This window comes from Meriones unguiculatus, chromosome 14, assembly GCF_030254825.1.
Source record: "Meriones unguiculatus strain TT.TT164.6M chromosome 14, Bangor_MerUng_6.1, whole genome shotgun sequence".
Lineage (NCBI taxonomy): Eukaryota > Metazoa > Chordata > Mammalia > Rodentia > Muridae > Meriones > Meriones unguiculatus.
Window position 1 is genome coordinate 88,695,576 of NC_083361.1, and position 24,284 is coordinate 88,719,859.

The 24,284-nt window shown below is 41.1% G+C and overlaps 2 protein-coding genes and 1 pseudogene across 2 annotated transcripts; all 3 read left to right on the plus strand.

Annotated features, from left to right (window-relative positions):
• Positions 1-325: 325 nt before the first annotated feature.
• LOC110558348 (olfactory receptor 51B6) lies at positions 326-1,462 on the plus strand. The gene has a single exon (XM_021653193.2). It carries the CDS (start codon positions 426-428, stop codon positions 1,386-1,388), a length of 963 nt encoding a protein of 320 aa, XP_021508868.1. The 5' UTR covers positions 326-425; the 3' UTR covers positions 1,389-1,462.
• A 14,008-nt stretch (positions 1,463-15,470) lies between these two features.
• Positions 15,471-16,451, plus strand: LOC110558314 (olfactory receptor 51M1-like). The gene has a single exon (XM_021653160.1). The coding sequence runs from the start codon at positions 15,480-15,482 to the stop codon at positions 16,449-16,451; it is 972 nt and encodes a 323-aa protein (XP_021508835.1). The 5' UTR covers positions 15,471-15,479.
• Positions 16,452-20,742: 4,291 nt separating this feature from the next.
• LOC110558315 (olfactory receptor 51L1-like) lies at positions 20,743-21,682 on the plus strand (annotated as a pseudogene).
• The last annotated feature ends 2,602 nt before the right edge of the window (positions 21,683-24,284 follow it).

Consider the following 24,284-nt stretch of genomic DNA (forward strand, 5'->3'; position numbering starts at 1 on the left):
GTCATTCTGTCTCATATACTCTGGACAACCTTTTTGTCTGTTCTAAATATCGTCATTCAGGGTGAGAAGTCCCATTTAAAAAGCCTTGTAAGTACCAATACTATGAAAGCACTACTCAATTAGAGTTATTTCATTCTTCATTTTTGTTTGGAGACTAAGATTTACAAAGATTTCATCTAAGTCGCTCTTCGCACATATCTCTAACGTACAATCCAGTAATCGTGTAGTGAAGTCTGAATGATGTAAGGCTATTCTTGACATACGCTGTTTCTCCATGCCTAGAAATCTCCCAGGAATGATTGAACTACCATTGTTGCTGGAAAGCAGGAAGACTGAACATCCACACAGCACGTAGCCTCCTCAAGAGGTAAATCCTAAAGAACTGAATTTGATCACCTTACCAGGATGGACTATTTCACTCTACAATGGCTGTAATGTGGCTCAACACCTCCTCCTCTTTCTCCCCCTCCTCCCCATTCCTGCTCACTGGCTTCCCAGGTCTGGAGAAAGCCCATCATCTCATCTCCCTCCCATTGCTGATGGCCTACATCTCCATACTCCTTGGCAATGGCACCCTTCTTTTCCTCATTAAGGATGACCGTAACCTCCATGAGCCCATGTACTATTTCTTAGGTATGTTGGCAGCTACGGATCTTGGAGTGACACTGACCACCATGCCCACAGTGCTGGGTGTACTGTGGTTAAATCACAGGGAGATTGGCCATGGTGCCTGCTTCTCTCAGGCCTACTTTATCCACACTCTCTCTATTGTGGAGTCAGGGGTCCTCCTTGCCATGGCCTATGACCGTTTCATTGCCATTCGCAACCCATTAAGATACACCACCATCCTTACTGACACTAGGGTAATGCAGATTGGCGTAAGCGTATTGACAAGGGCTGGTCTATCAATCATGCCAATAATCATTCGCCTGCATTGGTTTCCCTATTGTCGATCCCACGTGCTCTCCCATGCTTTCTGTCTCCACCAAGACGTCATTAAGCTAGCCTGTGCTGACATTACATTCAATCGTCTCTATCCAATTGTGGTTGTATTTGCAATGGTCCTGCTAGATTTTCTGATTATCTTCTTCTCCTACGTTCTGATTCTCAAGACTGTCATGGGCATTGCTTCTACAGATGAGAGAGCCAAGGCCCTCAACACGTGTGTCTCCCATATCTGCTGCATCCTGGTTTTCTATGTTACTGTGGTTGGTTTGACATTTATTCACAGGTTTGGAAAGCACGTTCCTCACGTGGTCCATATCACAATGAGCTACATCTACTTCCTTTTCCCCCCTTTTATGAACCCTGTCATCTATAGCATTAAGACCAAACAGATTCAGAGTGGTTTGCTTCGCTTATTCTCCCTGCCTTGTTCTAGAACATGACTCTGGCTGCTCTCCGAGGCACAGATCCTGAAATGTGGACATAGTGACAATGTTGCAGGCAAAAACACCCATGCAAAATGATTAGTAAATTGTCTCTGCTATTTGATTGCCGACTGCTAAGGCCTCTGCTATTTGAATGCTATTTATCACTGAACTGGTATGGTATACTGTGCTCACAATGCTAAGTGCTGTGTCAAGACCCCTCTCTGACGTTTACCTGTTTCCCTACATTAACTTACACCAGTTGTTGAGCTGGTGACACATGTCATGCACATACACATATGGCCTTTGAAATTACAGTGTAGGTCATACCTGTTCGGATCATTCTCCGTGTGGTCTCCATGCACTGGCCCTCCTCTATCGAGGGCTAAAGCATTTAGTAATTTTGCTCATATGGACCTGATTAATGGTTCTAGAAAACTATCTTGAGTGAAATGAGCCAAACTCAGCCTCAGTTTGGGATTGATCTGGTATGAGTATGTCCTTAAAAAGTCTGCTCAGTTTCCATACTGATAAACATTTATCAAATAATTAATACCCAAATAACAAATTTATAAAAGAAATTCTAGGCCAGATAGCAATTATCTTCATAAGTTTGTCGCAGGCACTGCTAAATAGACATAGGTATTTTTATTTATTAAAGTGATACAAAAAAATCCTATTTGGAGAACAACATGCTTAACACTAGCTTGGAGAATTGGTACACAGAATTTCAGAGCGTGGCGTGGCGTGTGGCTGGTCATTTCTCTGGGAGGGACAGGATGATGGAAAAAAAGAAAACAGCCAGTAGTTATTATTGGAGAGAAATTTTCTTTTCTCTTCCCAAATACCTTTCAATTTTTATGGCCTCTTAAAGAACCAGTACCCATAATCCAAAGGATAAGTTTTAACTGTAACAAAAATCATTCCCATTAGCATACCACGTAAAATGCTAGGATACACACAGCCACACCCATGAGGAATCACTGGCTTTTCAATCTCTGGGTTCTGACAATCTGACAATCTCTGGGTTCTGAGCCTTCTAAGTGTCTTATATAAGCCACATTCACTCTTTCTCACAAAAACAGTGATAATTTTCTTGAACCTCTGTGATTTATGACTAACTTAAGAGAAAAAGAAAAAAAATCTTTACAGCAGTTTCCAAACTATTAGAGAACATTTATCTGATGTGAACAATTTCTTGTTTCACATTGTGCTTCTGCAACTTGGCTTTATGTTTAGATTTTTGTGTAAAAGTTATTTTTTTCTTTCATATCCCCAAGAGTTTGTTCCTTAGAAAGGACAGAATAATATAAGCACCATTACCATGATACAGAATTTACCAAATAGATTATTTTTAATAAAAATATAATTTTTATCAAACCAATGAAAGTAAGTTTTAATGACTGGCCCTCTGTCTGTGTGTCTGTCTGCTACTTCTGGCCTATGTCTCTTTTATTTTGTCTTGTAATGTTTTCTAAAGTATGGACAACATCGATGGTAGCATCATCTAGAGATTTAAAAAATGTCAGGGCTGGGCTGTAGCTCAATTTGTGGAGTACTTGCCTGGCATATACAAAGCCCTTGTTTCACCCTAACAGCACACGAAACTGCACAGTGTGTAAATACACACCTACAATCTCAGCACTTAGGAGGTAGTGGCAGGATGATCCATAGTTCAAAGTTATTTATTCTACCTACATAGAAAGTTGCAGGTGATCGCGTAATATATAAAGTCCTGTCTCAAAAAATGCTTTGATTTTTTTTTTTTTTATCTCAGAATGAATTTAGGGGGAATCTAGACTGAAATGCTTCCCTGGACTTAAACTCAGGCCAAATGGAGGTTTGTAGCTTCAACTCTCAAAGCAGCTTTTAGACAGTCCAGTAAATCAGAGATTTTTTAGAAGATATTTTAATATAAGCTTGAGCATGAAGGATGAAGGAAAGACAGACAATCTGAAGGAAGTGGATCATACCCAAGTCAGTGCATGTGTTTCCCAGGGGGCGGGAGCAAAGGAAAGTTAGATGCACTCAAGTGCAGATACTGGCTTCAACACAGTGTGAGCAAGTAGTTGCTTAGATTGAGCCATAGGTACCGTTTTGACAACTCTGAAGTTACTTCACAAAAGATTGCTTTGAAAAAGAAACCTTTTGATATAGGAGTTATGTAATGTCTCTCTAAACACATTCAGTGTACAATCAAAATCTGATAAAGTAAGGCTGCACGAGGGGTTCAATGCATGTCTTTTCCCTGTAAAATGGGGTTTCTCGTGAGATTCCTAGAAAACCGGAGGCTTATGTCTGAGAAAGGAGAAGAGCCCTGAGCAGCTGTTAATCATGTTGGAATTCCCACTTTGCTGCTGGCAAGAGCTTTGATTAGGTTCTAGAACAAGGGCCTTCATTCTTCCTCCTCATGTTCTCTTCCTTTCTATCCTTCCTCAGAATGGCTTGTGTTAGTTACTTCCAGATATAACTAGCCACTTTATTTTTTTCCAAGAATTATCACTCTCTGATCAGCTGTCATTCCTAGAAATGCATACGTGAAAGCAACATGAAATGTACTCAGCATGCTGTATTTGTGTATTTATTCTTCTGTATGTATATATAGCAACAACATTTTAAAAAGAGGTCATGTGAATTTTGGAGGGTGATGTGAGCAGTGACATGGAAGATGTAGGAAGGAGAAGAGTAAGGGAGTGATGTAATTTCTAAAATAAAAAAAGAATTATCACTCCTATAGCACCCTTGATCTCCTCAAGAGCTGTCTGAATCATGTATTAAGATGAACCTTTCACTGGGGGAAATGAAGCTTGGAAATGTTAATCGCCTCACTGATGAGGACATAATAAGGCTGGGATTCAAGCCAGGGATCTGATCTTATGCCAGGAAGCTCTTTACAACTTCTGCTTCTTCCTGACCAGTCCCTAAGACAGAAGCTCAGCACTGGAAAATATCCCAGTGACAACTCGTAGACTTGGAAAATTAAGTCTCTCCCTTCTCTTGTCGCTGATTCAGTATTGCGCCTATTCCCTTGGATTGCTCATCTGAGAAGGTTTCCCTGCTCTCTTGCATCTGGCTGCAGTGTCTTGTTTCTGTGGGGGCAGTTTCAGCCTGTAGTACACAACACACTGTTATCTCTCCCAGAAGCGTGTGACAGTCCAAGACCGTTTCTTTGGTTTTGTTTCTTGTTTCTAAAACAAGGTCTCACTGCATAGGCCAGGCTAGCCAGAAACTTTGCATGAAACTCAAACTGGCCTGGAAATTACAGTCTTCTTCTATCCGCCTCCCAGGTGCTAGGGTTGCCTCTGCATGCCACAGTCTTTGATGCTAAAACCATTTCTCAATGACTGTGTCTCTCTTGCTTTATAGTTAATCATTACTGTGTCAGATTCAAAGCAGACTAGCACAAAGCAAAGAACACTCAGTTGTTTTAAGGAGGATTCAACTTCAGAGACCTGTGATTGACAGTCTTGCTCTTGCAGGACTTGAAAGCTGGTGCTTCCAAGCTCACTGCATGCCTTGCTGGCCCAAGCTCATCTTGACTCTGAATTTGAGCTGAAGAAGAAAGACTGTCCTTTGATAAGCAAATTCTTTCTCTGCAGGAAATTTCAACTTCATTTGTAGAGCCTGACAAATTATGTCTGTTGCCTCCTTGGTTATGGTTCTATGGGGACCTTCTATATACTTTTGAAGCTAATAAATAGATGTGCCAAAGTGGATGAGGAAAAAAAAAACCAAGAGGGCTCAACCCTACACAAAGAACTATGGGCAAATAGGGAAAGCTGTGAGGGGAGAAATAGTCTTTCTCCGAAGGATACACCAGTTGGTTATCCAGTACCAATGATCAGCCCTGAAAACATACATATGAGTACCATTATACAGACTGAACAGATTATATTTGGAATATGCACATATATATAATGGATGGGTGGATGTGAAAGAAAGAAAGGAGGAATATATGGGAGGTTTTGGAGGGAGGAAATGGATGGGGGAAATGAGGTAATTGTAATCTCAAAAAAATAAAAGCAGTGATTTAAGAAAGTTTTGTTAATGCTTGCAATATCTGCTCACTCTAAGCAAAATCTTTCTATCCCACATAACAGTATGTGAGCTGCACTGTGGTGGTGACAGGCTTACAGCCACTGATTGAATTACAGACCAACCAGACCTTACAGCAGCAGCCTCGTCCCCAACATGGTTTCCATGCGAAACGATTCACGGAGCAGGTGTTTAGAAAATAACAGAGCTGCTTTAGTAAGACAGGTGCTACAGATCTTTGAGCTTGCTAGTTCACTGTCTTAGTCGGGTTTGTGTGAGGGAACATCATGACCAAAAAGCAGTTGGGGAGAAAAGGGATTTTTGGCTTGTACTTCCACATTGCTGTTCATCACTGAAATAAGTAAGGACAGGAACTCAAAACAGGGCCGTAATCTGGAGGCAAGGGCTGATGCAGAGGCCATGGGGTAATGTTCCTTACTGGTAAGCTACTCAGCCTGCTTTCTTATAGAACCCAGGACCACCAGCCCAGGTACCACCACGACGGTCTGGACCCTCCCTTATCGATCAGCTGAGACAATGCCCTACAGTTGGATCTTACGAAGGCAAGTTCTCTGTTGAGTCCTCTCCTTCAGATTTCTCTACTTGGTGTGCCAAGCTGACATGAAGCTAACCTAACATCCACACCTCAAACAGACTGAAGGGAGGAACCTCTTCAGAATGGCTGGGCAGTGTGGACTTGGAGAGCTTGATGGGTAACGTGGCAACTACCATCCTATTAACACTCTAGACAACACGCTTACATATATGCAGGTGGACAGGGAGGTGAAGAACGGACTAATTACAGCAGCGTTGTTCCAGCCTTGAGGACCCATATTAATCCTCCATCGCACGTTGGAGTTCACCAGACCTGGGCCATGGGTGAGGGGAGAGTGGAATTTGCAGGCATGTCTCATGGCTGAGATCCCGACCAGAAGCAAACGTTTGGGGGATGAACGATAAGCAGAGGTTTCCTTTAGGCCTGCTTGTGTCAGGTCAGAATAAGAGCTGAGGCTTGGTCAGCATGGCTAAGGTGAAGGCTTCTCAGAGAGATTTGTATGTAAGAAATCACTTCTTTTAAATTCTAAATAAGGTAGAGAAGAATTTTTGTCTCCATCAACGTCAGAATTTTTGTTCAGGGTTTATTAGGTATGGGGTGGGTGTATATATAACAGAGATACAGGCCATTCCTGAAGAACGAAAGGGTCTGGAGTTACCGGCTGTGTGGCAGGTATAGATGGTAGGGCTACAAGAAAGAGGACTCTTGGAGGTGAGAAGGACCTGATGCCGGCCTGCCCCTCCCCCTGGTGGTTTTACTTGAGAACTACAGCATGTGCATTGACCAGCTTCTGTTCGGGAGGAGCCTGGGGTTCCAAGGGCTGGATGACCCAGCAGGGGACCTCAACTCTGCAAGGGGCCTTCTTTAGTGTAACTGATATCATATCTGCGGGAAACAGTAATTGAGCTCTGTATCTCATTGATACATTCTCTCTCTCTCTCTCTCTCTCTCTCTCTCTCTCTCTCTCTCCCCTCTCCCAGTATTGTGTGTGCTAAAATCCACTAGCAGGTATACAGAGAGAAAACTCTTGTTCCAATATTCATAATCTTTTTATAATGGATTTAGGTATTTTAGTAACAGAACTCTTGTTCCATGTTAAAGCCCTTAAATGACTACTCTGACAGGGGTATGCCATGACCCCCTAGGAATCTACCCTCATTTGTTTCACTTCACATCTCCCAACATTATGCAGAGAAATAGGAATAGAGCTAAGGCTGGTCATTTTCCGGTCCTTACCATTCCTGTTCTGTCCTCAATTTCCATAAATGATATCTGCCTCCCTATTGTGTGCTAATTGCGGTTTCACAAATTCTGATAGAAAACCTATCATTTTTACCAAATGTGAGCTTTGTATCCATGTATCACAGAACTCAGCTCAGGGTTCTTAGAGTGGGCACTAAATTCATGCATATAGATTAAAAATGTACAAAAATGATTAATTTAACTTAACATTCAATATAGGCTACATATAGAATGATAGACTAAACCTAAATATCAATTGGAAGAGCAAAGAGGTGGAAGTGCAGAGGGCTTTGTGTTTGTGTGTTGCTTGTTTCAGTATGGCTGTCGAATGCTATTGTTTGACTCTAGAACTTCAGTTACATAATTGAAGTAAGAAAAGCATAAAGTTGTTGGACGTGTTTCATAAATAAACAATGTAAAGTCAGTATTTAAGGCTCCATATGCTTCTGATCCACTCTCCCTGTTGAAGGATATGATACGTGTCTCATGCCGGTCTCTTAAAAGACCACCCCAGTGCATTTTGAAAGGAAAGAAAAGCAAGCACATTGACTGATGATGTCATGAAGAAGTATAACTGACTTTATTTTTTCAGGAAAAGATGAGATATTACATCAGAGGAGTAAAGAAAGCAAGAGCAATTAGGAAATCTGATTTGCTGGTGGTGGTGTGGGAAATATCCTATGTATTCAAAGTTGAGTGGAGACCTTTAAGAGAGCCTCAGACGTAGGCCTGAACAAGAACTTGAGGTCAGTTATGAAGACATGATTAAAGTAGAGAGATCTCTGGACTCAAAAACAGAGTGCTGGCAGGGAAAAACGAATTATTTAACAACACAGAAAGCAGAAATAACAATGAGAAAATGATGAGTGCAGGAAGACAAGATATTTGAGGTAGTTATGACTGGGCTTCAGACGAGAAACCCCAAAGGCAACATGGCATGGCATAGATAACCCCTTCATCTGTCACTCCCAGCCTTTGCAGCAAGCTATAGGTCCTCTGCTGTGGACAAAAGGAGGGGGATGAAGTCACAGCTAGTGAGGATGGCTCTTCATAATGCAGAAGAAAACAGCAATGAGGTAGGATGACTCTCAGTGCTGGACCCAACCCTCCAAAGCAAGACACACCAGCCTCAGGTGCCTCTGTACAAAGACGGAGGAGTCGGGGTAATGACAGACGTCTGTGCACATGGGCTCCAGCCCCAGGGACTGCTTGTTTGTCCTCAAATTCTCCCAGCTGACGTGAAGTGCTTGACCAGCACAGAAGAGAATAGGAGGATAAATACTTCCTTGACAGAGACCATCTGATGCCTATCCCTGACCCTGCAGGCATTCTTGATTACAGTACAAACTGCCCTGACTTCATGCTTTTTACCTTAACAGCAACTGGTGAGTTCCACCCTCATCTTCTACGGAAGTGGTGTAATCGGCATTCATGAAAGAGAGGGTGGAGGACACGCAGGAAGTGGGGGGTGAGTAAATGTTCCAGAAGGACCTTGGGCATGGACTGAGGTGTTCTAGGCTCCCTTCAGGCTTCTCCCCGACATGTCTGAGGGTAAATGTTTTACCCATATTTCCCTCAGTGAAGCTCATGCTCTTGAAAAATTAAATCTGAGAGTCTGAGCTGTCCACAGCTCAGATCTTCTCTATTTCTGATGTTCTCAGAGAAAGCCCGAGTCAAGGTCAGAGGAAAGGGGCTGCTATCACTGGAGCAGAGAAGAGACCTTCTGCAATGTTGTGGTTAAGGAACATCTGCCACATTCTCAGGGCTTGTCCTGGGTCCTGCCTAGGAATTAGCCTCTCCCTGGCATGAATGGTCAGCTTTCTGGTCTGTACGTATGTATCTCTCCCTGCCCAGCTGTCAGCTACACTCTGCAGCCTCTTTCTCTCCTAAACAGAAGTCATTCACTTATCTAACACGGATGCTAAGTGCATCTTGTGCCGCAGGCCAGTGAACACAGGTGAGAATCCAGCTCTTTATCAACACGTGTTGATGCTCTCAAACTTTAGTGATCATCTTACTACCCAGGCACAACCTCCTTCTCCATAGTCCTCCTCTACCCTACTCAAAAGAGACACGCTCCACCATATGGGGATGTGCTCGAGCTCAATAGGAGGAATCTGGGTGAAATGTTTGTGCTCAAATCACACGAAATACTGTTTTCACCAATAGTTCGCTCTAGAAATAGCAAATGCTGAGTTTGAAAAAGATAGATACAGCCAAGGTAGCTAACTGCTCATCATGTATTAGAAATTCCCTTTTTGAGAACTTTCTGTTTCCAGATTTCACCCTTATTTGTTCTGCTGTGGATGTTGCAGCTCCATGGTCATTAGTGAGACTGTGTATTGATGGACAGACTCTTCTGCTTCTCTCTGGAAATGGAGAGTTTGGTGTTGCCCTCCCTTCAAAAAGAATTGTCTCATTGCCAACATAAATCCCTCTTAACTTCCCTTCTAAAAAGAGTAATCCAAGACCAGTCACTGTCTCTCTGGACTTCTTGCTTCTACCAGGTTCTTCTCCTTGTCTGCTGTATCATGTTACACTGAAGTCAGTGGTAAGAGCTGAGCCCAGGACTCCAGACACAGCTTGGCAGAACAAGAGGTGAGCGGCAGGCCCACTCATTTCTTCATTTGGTTCTTAATGCAAATACTGCATGGGAGAGATCACCATGCAGTCAGCACCGCCCTGGAAATAAGGCTTCTTAGGGAACCTAGTCTACGAGGCTGAAAAAAGAGGAGTTAAAGAACCATTAGTTTTAAATACGGGTGTATGAAGTACATATGTACATAGATACATATAAGTGCTACATGTAATATATAAATAATTCATGTAACAAAGTTTATATAGACATACTTTGCTTTGGCCTTCTGGCCAAAGGCCAGTTGTGAAGTATACATAAGTATAAACATGTGTGAGTATGTGATCATAATTTATTTTTTATTTATATGTATTTTTTATCATTTTGTAACATATTTTAAATAAAAATCTACAATATATAAAACCTACTGATTATTGGTAAGTAATATATATTTACAAACCATTAGTAAGTTTATAAAACACGTATTAGTTGTACATGTTTGTACTTATGCTAATGTGTGTGTACTCTCTTCTACATAGAAATGTATTTCCTATCTAACTATAAAAAGTATATACTTCAGGAGATATATATGCGCATTACATTTCAGTAGTGTTACATAAAAGGAATGATGTGAGCACTGAGAACTCTCCTAACTCTGCACAACGAATTCAGGAAAATTTTGGAAGAAGGAATATTTGTGCTATGTCTTAAGCAATCAGCAAGTATTTACTGGTTGAGAAAACGAGGAGTATTATTTGCTAAAAAACGTGAAATATAAAACATCAAAAACTATGCATGGAGCATAAAAAATAATAATGTGAGTATGTTGAGCAGAGTAAAGAAATGAAGGGTTTGGAAAGGTGACAAATCATAAAAGGCCTGGCCAGGGGTAGAGTGCTACAGATAGAGACAGAAACAGAGATGGAGATACACATGCACATACAAAAGATACAGATACAGATGATACAGATACAGATGATACAGATACAAACACAAATGATACAGATGATAGAGATACAGATACAGATGATACAGATACAAACACAGATGATACAGATGATAGAGATACAGATACAGATGATACAGATACAAATACAGATGATACACATACAGATGATACACACACAGATGATACAGATACAGATGATACAGATACAAATACAGATGATACAGATGATAGAGATACAGATACAGATGATACAGATACAAATACAGATGATACACATACAGATGATACACACACAGATGATACAGATACAAATACAGATGATACAGATGATAGAGATACAGATACAGATGATACACATACAGATGATACAGATACAAATACAGATGATACAGATATAGATGATACAGATACAGATATAGATGATACAGATATAGATGATACAGATAAGTACAAATACAAATGATACTCTTATATGACATTAGAATCATATACTTTGCAGTGAGACATAGCTTATGTGCCACCTGAAATAATGACATGACTCATAGTTATGAGAAACACAAATGTGTAACGTTTTATACTCCTTCCGAATTGTGCCTAACTTTAAGAGACTGAGCCTATTACCACAGCTCTTTACTGTACTGAAAAGGAATCTAGTGAAGGATGGCTACAGTGGCCCAGAGCTACATTTTTCAAGTGATGCTGTGACAGTAGGTGGTAAACTCCGGAGCTGGAGGGATTGACCTGGCAAACTACGGATCAAAGGGGTCAGCCAGGAAGGACTTAGGAAAACTCGGAACTAAGATGATGACTACAAAGATAAATACAACAGAATCAATGAAGCGATACTTAAAAGGCAAGAAAGACTGAAGTCAGTTTAAAAATTAGATAAGAAAGTCATAAAATTGTAGTGGATATTTGGAAACTGTAAGTGATATCTAAAAATCACCACTAGAGGAGAATTAAGTGTGGAGTGACGGAATTGAACTCAGTGGTAAATGTGGTAAGAATTGGTGCACGTTTACAAGCAACTCAGAAAGAGACAGTGATTCAGGCTGGCTACATAACAGAGCTACCTGGACTAGAGACAAATATTTATAGGAATCTTCAAAAATAATAAATGAGAAGTTAAGATGTCAAAGGCCAGGAGACTGAGTAACTTTAGCATTTTGAGTAAGGGAAGGAAGAGTACAATGAGAACTATAAGAATCAGAATATATTGGTCTATTTTGTGGCAAAATTAAAACATGTATAGAAGTACTCACACCTAGCACAATGCAATGGTCATGTGTCAAGGAAATTAACAAACTATGAAAATAATAAGAAAATGAAGACCTTAACAATTCAAATGCTTTATGACAGCCTAGCTAATATCCAATGACACAAAACGCCTATATTATGGTTTTAGAAAGGGATTATATCATCATTGGATAATTAAGTAGCAATAAGATTCTCTATTTTCATGTTCACTTTAGAAACACTGTCGTCTAAATTTTACCTGTAAATTCATTGATTAAGGAAGACAGAATATGTTAAAAGTAAAATTATACATAAACAGTTTGTTTGTGAATGAGTATCAACTAACCAAATTTCAGGTGTAAACAAGAAAGCAGTTACCAGTAAATTAAAGGAAAAAAAATGATCAAATAATCGTGTCCAAAAGAAGAGGAGGAGGAGAACCATCCAGTATGTTCTCTAGCTGTTAAAGCATTTGGAAAAGGAGATCCCAATGTCCGGGGTAGTTGGCACTACTCCTTACTAATTAGAACTCTGCTTTACAGAGAGATCAACATTTTCCAAGGAGGAACTTAAAGACAAAGCATTATCAGCGGTCTCTATAACTAATGTGACCAAATCAGATATTTTAAAGATGTGCTACACATAAGTCCCTACATTAGTACTTGAAGAGTATTTCTCTGACTGGATAGGCATAAAAAAAATTGTGAAGTATTTACCAGAGTAGAGAACTACTAAAGAAACTGAGAGGATAAATGGACAGAATATTCTTACTCACTGGCTGAAGTGATGTGGGCTCATCTTGATCTTGTTCGTCTTTTGTTTGCTTGTTTTAAAATATATAATTTTTCTTTGGGTTCTGAGACAGGGTTTCTCTGTATAGCCATGGAACTTGTTCTGTAGACCAAGTTGGCCTTGAACTCAGAGATCTGCGTGCCTCTGCCTCCTTCTTAGGCTAAGAGCACCACCACAGGCTTTGTTTGGTTTTGTTGTTTTGTTTTCACTCTTTCAGGACCCTCCCTTGACCTCTTCTGCACCACCTCATCCATTGTCACCGCTGTTTCTCCTTATTTCATTCACTGCCTCAGGCATATCACTGCAGACTTTAGCCCAAACTGATTTTTCTCATTCTCATGATCATCTACACACAGTTCTCAGTAATTTAACTGCTACATGTATGCCCTCAAGTTCTTATCAAGAATTGTAAAATGTACCTAAAGTCATTGACCAACCCTAACACATATTCTAGAAAGTCTTTTCCCTTTTCATTACCCCCTCCTCCTCTCACGTTTTAGCTGGATTTTTAACCTACGATTTTTCCACAGTACATCATAATATTAATAATTTATTTGCCTGTGTCCTGAATTCAGATCATGCTGATTTAGCCAAAGTTCGCTCTAGTTAAATTATCTTTATAGTCCTTTTTCTTTTCATGTGAGTAGTTAAATGTCGTGATGGGAAATATACATGCACTGATCATTCTTTGATACGTGAACCTGAAAAGGCCCATGTGTGTCATGGAACCTGCCCCATTGCTCTGAAAACTCGTTCACTCTCCCCCCTTTCTCCTTGATGCCTTAGAGTCAGGTTTTATTTTTAACCACTCTGCTGGAACTGCTCCTGTCTTGGTCATCAATGGGGCCTGTGTTGGTTAGGTTTTAGTCCTTTTCCAGCTCTTATTAGCTTGACCTTTTAAGGGCGCTGTAGGTTCCTGTTGGACACCTCCTGTAATGCAGGCTCACACAGAATTCCCTGTTGGATTATTTCCTTTCTGTAGTTTTTTGTTTGGTTGGTGTTGCTTCTTCTTCTTGGCTTCTACTTGGTCCCACATAAATATCATGAAAGTCAAAAGAAATTAAGAAAAACTCTAATGAGCTGTGAAGCCGTACATAATCTAGATCAAGCTGCTGTCTCAAATGCTTCTCTCGCCAGGACGCATCTACTTCTATTGCCTATGAGTCTCCTGTTGTTTTTCCAACTAATCAAGCTGATGCCCACTTCAGGCCCTCTCACTTTCTGCCCCCTCTTCCAGAACGCACTACAATTCAAGATACGGTTGCCCAAATTCAAGGGTATTTTTGTAGGTTCAATGTCTCATAATGCTTTGTTTGGGATTTCTTTCTTCCTTCCTTTCTTCCTTTCTTCCTTCCTTCCTTCCTTCCTTCCTTTCTTTCTTTCTTTCTTTCTCTCTCTCTTTCTTCCTTCCTTTCTATCTGCATATATATATGCATATATATGTATAAATATGTATATATATGTATCTATATGTATAAATTGGTTTTCAGTGTTATGGTTTTTACTTAATTTCTTGTGTGCAAATGTGTGTGTCTCTGCATCTATATGCCTCTTTTTTTCTTTCTTTTTCCTTCCTCCCTCCCTTCTTCCTTTTCTTCCTTCCTTCATTTCTTTCTGCTTATAGGTCTTTTGCATATATATTGTGATTTTCAGTGCTATGGTTTTTGTTGGGTTTCTGAAAGTGCAAATGTGTGTGTTTCTGGATCTATATGTATTTCTTGTGCTTTTCCTTGGTTCTTTTGCTCCTGGTAATTTGTTTCATCCTACTCTAGTTTGTTTTTTTTTATTTTATATTGCTTTATTATTGTTTTTAGATACCTGTGTGTACTGTAATGAGAGGGAAAGAGAGAAAGGGTGTGAATTTGGGTAGGTAAGGAGTCAGAAAGAATTTGGGAGGAGGTTGTGGAGGGGAAAACATAATCAGAATATATTGCCAGCATTACAAACACACACACACACAAAACCCAACAATTTGACTTATATCCCTAAGAAGAGCAACATAAAATAATAGCATAAAGTTTTATCTTGCTTTTGAGCTGAGAAACATCAAGTTACAGATGTTTTATGTGCTACTATATACAAATCTGGAAATCAAGAGAGAAATTCTAGAGTCACAAATATAATTCTTATCAGAACAAAGGTGGAAAATGAAATTATGAGAGTATATTTTACTACTTGAGGACAAAAATTAGAACATTCTGAAAAATGCCTACGAATACCCATATTTACGGAAAGGACATGATGAAAAGCCAGTAGAAAAGATTAGAAAGAACTTTAAGTACCCTGCAGTGGCATTGCATGCCTTTAACCTCAGCACTCTGGAGACAAAGGCAGGCAGGTCTGTGAGTTCAAGGCCAGCCTGGTCTACAGAGCAAGTTTCAGGACAGCCAGGGTTCAGAGAGAAACCCTGCCTCACGCTATGTCTTTCTTGAAAAATAAACAGACAAACAAAAAAATGAAAGAAAGAAACAAACAAAGGAACAGATATATAAAAGGAAGCCTGGTGCCAGGTTATTTTATTCTGAAAAATCCAGTGATGTGATGTGAATGGCTAACGTGTACAACTGAGGAAAGAGGTTGAGGATTTAAGCGAAGAAGAGATAATTGCAGAGTTCCTGACGGAGATGTGCTGGTGAAGCTGAGGAACTAATAATCAGAAATGTCCATCTATTTCAGCTCCATCCTGGAGGACTGCCAGCCCAGCTCCTCCTTACTTCTCGATTCATGGTCCTGTCCAACATTACACAATTCAGCCCTATGTTCTACCTCAGTGGCCTTCCTGGCTTGGAAGCCTTTGAACGCTGGATTTTCATCCCCTTTTTCTTGATGTACCTGGTGGCTATCTCAGGCAACTGTCTCATTCTGATGATCGTTAAGACCAGCCCTCGTCTGCACACACCCATGTACTATCTGCTCTCCCTGCTGGCGCTCACTGACCTGGGTCTGTCCGTGTCCACGCTGCCCACCACTGTGGGAATTTTTTGGTTCAATTACCATAGCATTTATTTTGGAGCCTGCCAAATCCAGATGTTCTGCATTCACTCTTTTTCCTTCATGGAGTCTGCAGTGCTCCTCGTCATGTCTTTTGATCGTTTTGTGGCCATCTGCCACCCGCTGAGGTACTCGGTCATCATCACTGGTGAGAGAGTGATGAGGGCAGGCCTGTGTGTCATCCTCAGGGGGCCTGTGGCCCTTGTCCCAATTGTTCTCCTCCTGAAGGCTTTTCCCTACTGTGGGCCTCTTGTCCTCTCCCACTCATTTTGTCTACACCAGGAAGTGATACACCTGGCATGTGCAGACACCACCTTCAACAACCTATATGGACTGTCACTGGTGGTGTTCACGGTGATGCTGGACCTGGTGCTCATTGCACTGTCCTACGGATTCATTTTGTACACGGTGGCGGGCCTGGCTTCCCAAGAGGAGCAGATCCGGGCCTTCCAAACGTGTACCTCACATCTCTGTGCTGTGCTCGTGTTCTTCGTGCCCATGATGGGGCTGTCCCTGGTACACCGGTTTGGGAAACATGCACCACCTGCCGTGCACCTTCTCATGGCCAATATCTACCTCTTTGTACCACCCATGCTTAACCCAGTCATTTACAGCATTAAGACCAAGGAAATCCGCAGAGCAATCATCAAGTTCCTTGGCTTTAGAAAGGTCAGTTCTGAGTCCTGGGGAGAAATGCACCCCTGAATGCCCTTACTCTAAGGCAAAACGTTTTCTCATTCAGAGACTGTTAAAACACCCAACATCATGAGAGCTTCAATCTCCAAGTCATAAATAAAATATAAGTATGTTTCTTTCCTTTCAAATTGTGGCTGAAGAACACAGATCATTTTCTTAAATTATGATACCTCCTACTCCTTCCCATCTTCTCTGCTTGGCCAAAGTCCTCTTCATCTCTCTGTTCTGGTTAAGCCTTACTGTTAGACACCCAAGTCACATCAATTCATCAAAATACAACACATGTCCCCTAAAGTAGTCTAGGAAGAATTCCCCAATTCTTCCTCAACTTGTTCTCCTATGAGATTTCATCTAACGGAAGCCCTTAAACCTCCTCCTGAGACTCTGCTCATCTCTGATTTTTGTCTTGTTTTTTGTTTTCTTAATCTCTTGAATCCTGCAACTCAATTCAATGTTAGTTGAAGCCATTATGTATCTCTAGGTCCTGTAGTTGTGAGATGATGCACAGTGATGTGCAGGGGAACATTTTCAGTCAAGGAAACTGCCACGAACATTTTGGGTCACAATTCCATTGCTCAGGGTATGTGAACTCAAAATCAACAGGGCATCTGGTCCCACTACAACCTATCACAAACCATGTTCAGTATCTAATGTTACTTCCTAAAGGACAGGCCCGTTTTCTGAACACAGAGGAGGCAATGCTGTTTGCTTTCTCAGCACCCCATATTTGCCATGTTAACATTTGTCATAGAATGGCATAATGTTTGTATGTTTGTGTATTGTGTGTATGTGTACATTAGGATAATTAGGACATAAGACTAATTTAAATTTCTTGCAGGTATATGTATGCCTCTACCATTAATAAATCTATGTGCTGTAAGTTCAGTGATTTATACATAATATGCCTTCAATAATAAGTGTCAATGATAGCAAAAGAGGCACAGTAACAAAACAGAAAAAAGAAAACAAGTTTGTTAATCTAGAAACAAAATATAGCACAAGGCTTCTCAAGAGCCACATTCTAGATCTTGATCTCTTTAGTTTCAGGGTTCGATCTCGTGTGTGTGTGTGTGTGTGTGTGTGTGTGTGTGTGTGTGCATGCACACATGCATGTATGGCGTATTTTTTGTTTGTACATATGCACATGTGTGTATAGCTATGCAGATGTATATTTGCATAATAATTCCAATTGTTTAGGCTCCATGAAGCCTGGGTTTCTGCAGCTGTAGAGACAGATGCTTCTTACACATAAGTTTTATTCTGAACTTTAGTTGAAGACGACTGTTCACAAACCCAGCTCTGGCACCTAAACTGGTCTTTAGGAAACACCCTGAACACTTAGCAGTAACTACAAATGTTAGGTTTGTTTTTATGACAGTAAAGCCATAAGCACATAACATATCCAAGCCAAACATGATACAAAAGATATGAGATGACGCATTTAATAAAATGTTGATTATTCCCATAAAGTTTAATGCTTAGGAATCTATTTTCCAAAAAAATAATGTGGAAGCAAAGCATGAGGGTACATGTTGGGAATTCCAGCAGCTAGACTCATAGAAAACTAGAAGGTACAGCTTTTCAGAGCATTTACACCCATTAGAAAAAGCAGTGTTTCTTATAATCTCGTTTATATATCCTATATTTCACATAATCAAAATTTTCCGAAGATTATGACTCAGTTGCATTGCCTAAAATTACCTATTTTAGTAGGTGATTTGCAGAGTCTGGGTGATCCTGTGTAACTGTGTTGGTGGTGGTGGCAATGACAGTGTATGTTGGCACTTGTTAAGCATTAACACTGTGGTGAGTGCTCAGTGCTTTCTGTTTTCAGTGTCACCTGGGAATTAGGTAGACTTTATTTCTGGAGAGAAAAAAATATATGTTCATTTCTTTATTCCATCTATTTATTTGTTTATTGGATTTCTGAGACAGGATCTCATACAGCCTAACTGACCTCAAACTTGCTGTGGAGCCCAGGATTACCTTGGACCCCTGAATCTCGTGTTTTCATTTCTCCAGTGCGGACTTGAATTCCAGTCATGTCCAGTTGTCTCAGAAAAATTTCTATGATTCCAGAACTGAGATCCAGGCTAACTTGCCTGCTTTTCTTAGACCATTCTAAGTGAAATCTTTCATATCAGGATCTGCTATGTCTTAGTGAAAGAAGACAACTATTAGTTAACATTAGCCCCTCAACCTTGACGCACCTTTGCCAGTGGTATTATTGATGTTTCAGTTTTGTATCCAAAAAAAAAAAAAAAAAAAAACAAATTGAGAAAAAAAGAATTGGCAGGTTGAAATGGCCTGACTTTTGAGCAATATTAGATTCCCTAGAAAATTTAATGGATGATACAAATGTTTCCCGTATACTACCTTTTATTTGGAGAAAGACCTGTATCCCAGTCTGACCTGGAATCTATGATCTTCCTCTTTATCTTACTGAGAGCTGGGGTTACAGGTATACACCACTATTTAGATAAATACTAAGCTCTTTAAACACATACTATGATCTAGGAATCATTATAAAGCCTCAGTGTGCTATGTATCATTTAAACTAGACAGCACCCTTATGAGGTAGGTGAAGTCAATCTATAGACAAATCAGCTGCAGTACAGAGGCAAAATAACTTTCCCAATAATAACAGAATATGGCATTGTTCTATATGATGGCATAATTTATGTCACAGTACTTAAAAACACAAGGAAACAAAATTTATCTTAAGCACATTTATTTTTGCCAAGGGTTGTCTACTGTAAGTAGCTTGGACCATTCCTTGTCTTGCTTAATATCATTTGGATTCCTAAAGCTCTTGAAGCCAACACTGCTTTGATAAAGTCTAGGAACCAGTTCTGGATCAGTAGAAATGACACCAAATACATTTATATTTCTTTTTCTGCTCCAAACCTTGTCCTAAATTCTGCACATACAGGGTTTTAATTACATCTCATTTCTCCTCTTTTAAAAGGAAACATCATTGAGTTGTTTTACTGATGAAAGTATGAAAGCAGGTGCTGCATCAGACACTGAGACTGAGGAAAGCATGGCTGGCCATGAAAGCATCCTCCTGGGTGCCGTGCCTTTGAAGCTCTGGGAACTAGGTGGAACAGAAGGCTTGGCTACTCTTGCTTCTATGTTGGCTGGCTGAAATGTCTGCTTTAGAAACAGTGCTCTAATTGTTTCTAATAAAGTTATGTAAGATTTCATCATAACTGCAGTAGAATTTCTGAGGAGGCAAAGCTTTGGGGAGATAAAAAGGCATAAGAAGAATATGATCAAATATATATATTGTAGAAAAAAATTTAATCAGAAAAGGCAAAAAGGAAGAAGAAAACCAGTGTGTATGTGCATTCTGAAATTGCACATTAAGATAAATTAGAGACTATTTTCTAGTTGGCAGCAAGAAAGTCTTCATTCTCAAGGATGAAGAAAGTCTTCATTCTCACTTAGGTAGTCTGTTACTTTAAAGTAATTAGAAATCTCAGTAAATGGTGACTGTGTGGCTTTGAAGACCCAGGGTAGGAGACCTAACACCCATAACTCTCTGAGGAAGACACAATGCCCAGGGACACTGGAATGTCTTAGCCTGGACCAGACCAGGGCAGAGGGACCCTGGGATTGAGAACAGACCAGGGCAGAGGGACCCTGGGATTGAGAACAGACCAGGGCAGAGGGACCCTGGGATTGAGAACAGACCAGGGCAGAGGGACCCTGGGATTGAGAAGACCTGGGTTTGGGCATCACCTCACCTGCTGGTCACATAGATGGAAATTTTCTAATAGAAGCAAAAGGATAAAAATGGGGAGCTGAAAGGAAGAAATTCTTTACAGTGATCTGCAATTTGCTCAGAAAAGTTAAAAATTAAAAAAAAATTAAAAAAAAAAAACTTACAGAAAAAGGGAAAAAAAGTAAGGCCAGACATAGACCATTTGAGAAAGGAATTTAGACACTTAGCTATACCTGCTTTTGGTTTTTAGTTTGTTTATTGTTTGTTTGTTTTGTTTTGCTTGTTTGTTTGGAGAAATTTAGGATAACCTTGTATTCACTCTGTCAAGAGCAGGGAAAAGGTTCATTCACACTTAATGTTACTAAGCGAAGTTGTGTGTTAGCTGGCAATAAGAAAAGTGATGGGTGAGTAGGAAAAGGGTTTTCCCCGCTTGTGAAGAAAGGAGTTGATTAAGAGGCCGTTAAGTCTAGTTAGGTCGAGACAGATTTTCCCAGTGACACTGGAAGGGCTCATGGTTATTGCCCTAGATCTGACCCCATGTCTTCTTCCCTAGAGCGCATCAGCCTCTTGACAATGAAGATGTCTGCAGCACCAAGCGCCAGCTTCAGCTCCGCTGTATTCCTGCTGGCTTCCCAGGTCTGGAGTGGGCTCACCGCTGGATTTCCTATCTATGGGGTACTTTGTAGCCCTCATGGATAACGCCGCTATCTTGCATCTGGCTCGGATCGAGCCTTCCCTCCACCAGCCCATGTATTACTACTTCCTGGCCATCTTGGCTGTGGCGGGCTTGGCCCTGAGCACGTCAACGCTGCCGTCGGCGCTGGGCGTGTTACGGTTTGATGCCCGGACAGTGGGTCTGGTGCCCTGTGTGCTGCAACAGCGCCTCCTCCACTCCTTCTCCGTCATGGAGTCAGCAGCGCTGTTTGCTATGGCCCTGGACCGGCTGGTGGCGGTTCGATTCCCACTGCGTTCTGCGTCTGTGCTCACTGGGCCTCGCGTGGCCTGGGTGGGCGTGGTGCTGGGCATGCGCAGTGCAGCCATTAGCGCGGCACCCTCGCTACACCTGGTGACGTTTGACCGCTGTCGCCCGGGAGCTCTTTCACATGCGTATTGTCTTCACCAGGACATGATCCGCCTGGCCTGCTCTGACACACGCTTCAGCAGACTCTGCGGGTGTGTGTCATCATGCTGCCCATGGGCTCAGATGTCCTTTCCATCCTGCTCTCCTATGCTGTCATCCTCCGCACCGCGCTGGCCTCTGCGGGGGAGAGGCTCAAAGCCCTCAACATGTGTGTCTCCCACATCCTGGCTGTGCTCTGCTCTCACGTTCCGGTCCTGGGCCTGTCCATAGCGTGCCGATTTGGACAGCGCACCTCTCCCCTGGTGCACATCTTAATGGGTACAGTCTCCGTGCTTTTCCCACCCGTGATGAACCCAGCAGAGCCGCAGGGCCATCGTCAAGGTGATTTCACTGGGGAAGATGCAGGGACACTTAGGGGATGGGCTACGGTGACTAAAGTTGCGGCGTGAGGCAAAGCTTCTTTTCGGAATCCTTTTTACCACAGAAGTGTCTGAACTTAGGGTAGTATGGTTGTCATGAGCTGATTCCGATATTAAAGTTTATGAGAGGAGCTAACGTATGTACCTACAAATATGCACACCACGGATGAAAATTATATCCACTCTCCCAACCCTAGTTAGCTGATGATACAGGAAGAAAGAGGCACAATTCTTACGCACAAGCACCACGTGTATCTAACGTGTAAATCAAATAGTTAGGCACTGCCAGTTTCATGCCTGACCGGATCAGCATTTCCCATGTTTTTCCAAGGAAAAGAATCTTGAGCTTTAGCCCTGAAGGTTAGGTTCAATTAACTTTATGTATAAACGTGTGTGCTTGAGCGTGTGTGTGCACATTACGTGTGCAGGAGCCTGCAGAGGGCAGAAGATGAATCTAACTTCCTGGAACCAGTCTTACAGACAGTTGTGAGCAGTCAGCTGACTCACCGTTTCTCCAGCCCCAGAGTCACCTGGTCATTAATTAAAGCCCTGCACACCTGGGCCTCCCACTGTGCTCTGCTTCTGTGTGCCGCGTTACCTCTGTTTGTTAGACAGAGCTCAGGGTTCCATACCTTGCCCCCGGCACATCAGTACAACACTCTCCCCTAACCATCCTTTCTTTGATGGTCCTTGTTATCTACAGATTCTCTGACAACCCATCATCTCCTCTGATGTCCAGGCCTCTGATACAGTCACTGGTTATTTTTTAACATTGCTTCTGTTTGGGGCAGAAAATTGTCTACCAGATTTTATCTCTGACAAATAACTGTGTGGCTTCCAATAAGACACCATGTTCTCTCAGAGATCTTCATAATGACAATGGATTGGACTGTGCTAGAAGCATGTACGTCTAGCATATACCTACTTTTCTGGCCACCAGAAAGTCTATAAAGAGGATAGTTTACACATAGTGAGCTAGTAACTCATGTCTGCTAAGCCACAGCTTATAACTGCCTAAGGTGTCCTTATACTCATTAAGAACAGAACTTTTCTGGTTAAGTCTCTCCAAGAAATGACTGTGTAGACAAGACCCGTATAATAGCAATACCAATAGGCATGTTCACACGGAAACAAGAACTTCAGGAGGACCCATCCTTACACAAAGAGCCGCAGACGACAAATACTGCCGGGAGGAGGAGAATTAACTTTTCCCAAGAGGAGCCTCCTTATTGGTTGTCTAGCACATCTGACTGGTCAGCTTTGAAAGCATTTACACGTAAACAATGAAAACTGGCCTAGCATGTTGTATTTATATTTATTCATGCATACACATACACGTATACATATGTATGCTACAATAATAATAGTAGAAAAAGAGGGTCTATCAAAGAGGGGAAAATGGGAAGGGTTTGAGGGAGGGGAACAGGGAGTGGAGAAAGGATGAGGAAGGAAGTAATGCAATTCTATTTCAATTTAAAAATAATAAAATAAAGTAACATTAAATAAATTCCATTTCTTTATCCAGAAAGGTAGTATTTCCCTGCAGTGAGCAATAATGCATAGCTCCTTTCCCAAAATACAGGTTGAATTGTTTCCTCATGGTGTTTCACATCCTCTTCTTTTTTATTTTTTAAATTTATTTTTATTAATTACAATTTATCCACTTTGTTTCCCAGCTGGGGCCCCCTCCCTAGTCCCCTTCCACTCCCACCCTACCTCCCTCTTCTCCCATACCCCTACCCAGTCCACTGTCTTTTGAACAGATATTTTGGGAGTGTGTGAGACTGTATCAAGATGTGGAAGAATTTTTGGTGACAATACCCTCATATACTCTCAAGATTAGTATGCCTATTGGATACTTAGAATTTATATTTTTCCAAAATTAGAATCTGCTTTAAGTCTCTGTACAAATATATGGGGACTTTTCTTACTTCTCAGTATTGCTCTATTTTTCTCTGCGTCATATCAAATTACATTAATTGCATTTAAAATTGTACATATTTTATATATTTTATGTAAATAAAAAGTTAATATTTGCTTTCCATGTTATGTCATATTTTGATTTAAAAAATTGTTATTGTTCTTTTAATCCTCTGTTTTCAGTAACTGCGCCAATGAAAACTGATGCTCAGATGTAGTCAGCTCCCTCAGTCTCTTACTGTCTCTTCTCCTTATTTCCCAAGTATCTCCATGATATAAGCTGACTCTGGGCTCTAGCGAGATGGCTCAGCCATTAAGAGCACTCGCTGCTCTTGCAAGCTTGGTTTTCCAGCACTTACATGCCAGCTCACAACCACCAGTAACTCCTGTCAGTGGCTGACATCCTCCTGGATCCACTGGCTCCACATATATGTTGTACAAAAGCAAATGCAAGCAAACACACATACATGTACATAAAATATATAAACCTCTAAAATATATCTCTGGGGAATGTCTCCTAATTAATGACATGTCTGAACTTTACAGTGTTTCCAAGGAATTGTTTAAGCACTTCCAAGAGTTATTGATGACTCCAACACCTGCTTTCCTTCCGCAACAATAAACCTTTAAAATAAGTTACTGTATTTGTATTTTCCTGAATGGTGCTTCTAAAATACATGAATATGTGAATAATA

What these genes read in the sequence shown, in the direction of transcription:
- LOC110558348 (XM_021653193.2), top strand. Translation starts at nt 426, where the DNA reads ATGGCTGTAATGTGGCTCAACACCTCCTCCTCTTTCTCCCCCTCCTCC.
- LOC110558314 (XM_021653160.1), top strand. Translation starts at nt 15,480, where the DNA reads ATGGTCCTGTCCAACATTACACAATTCAGCCCTATGTTCTACCTCAGT.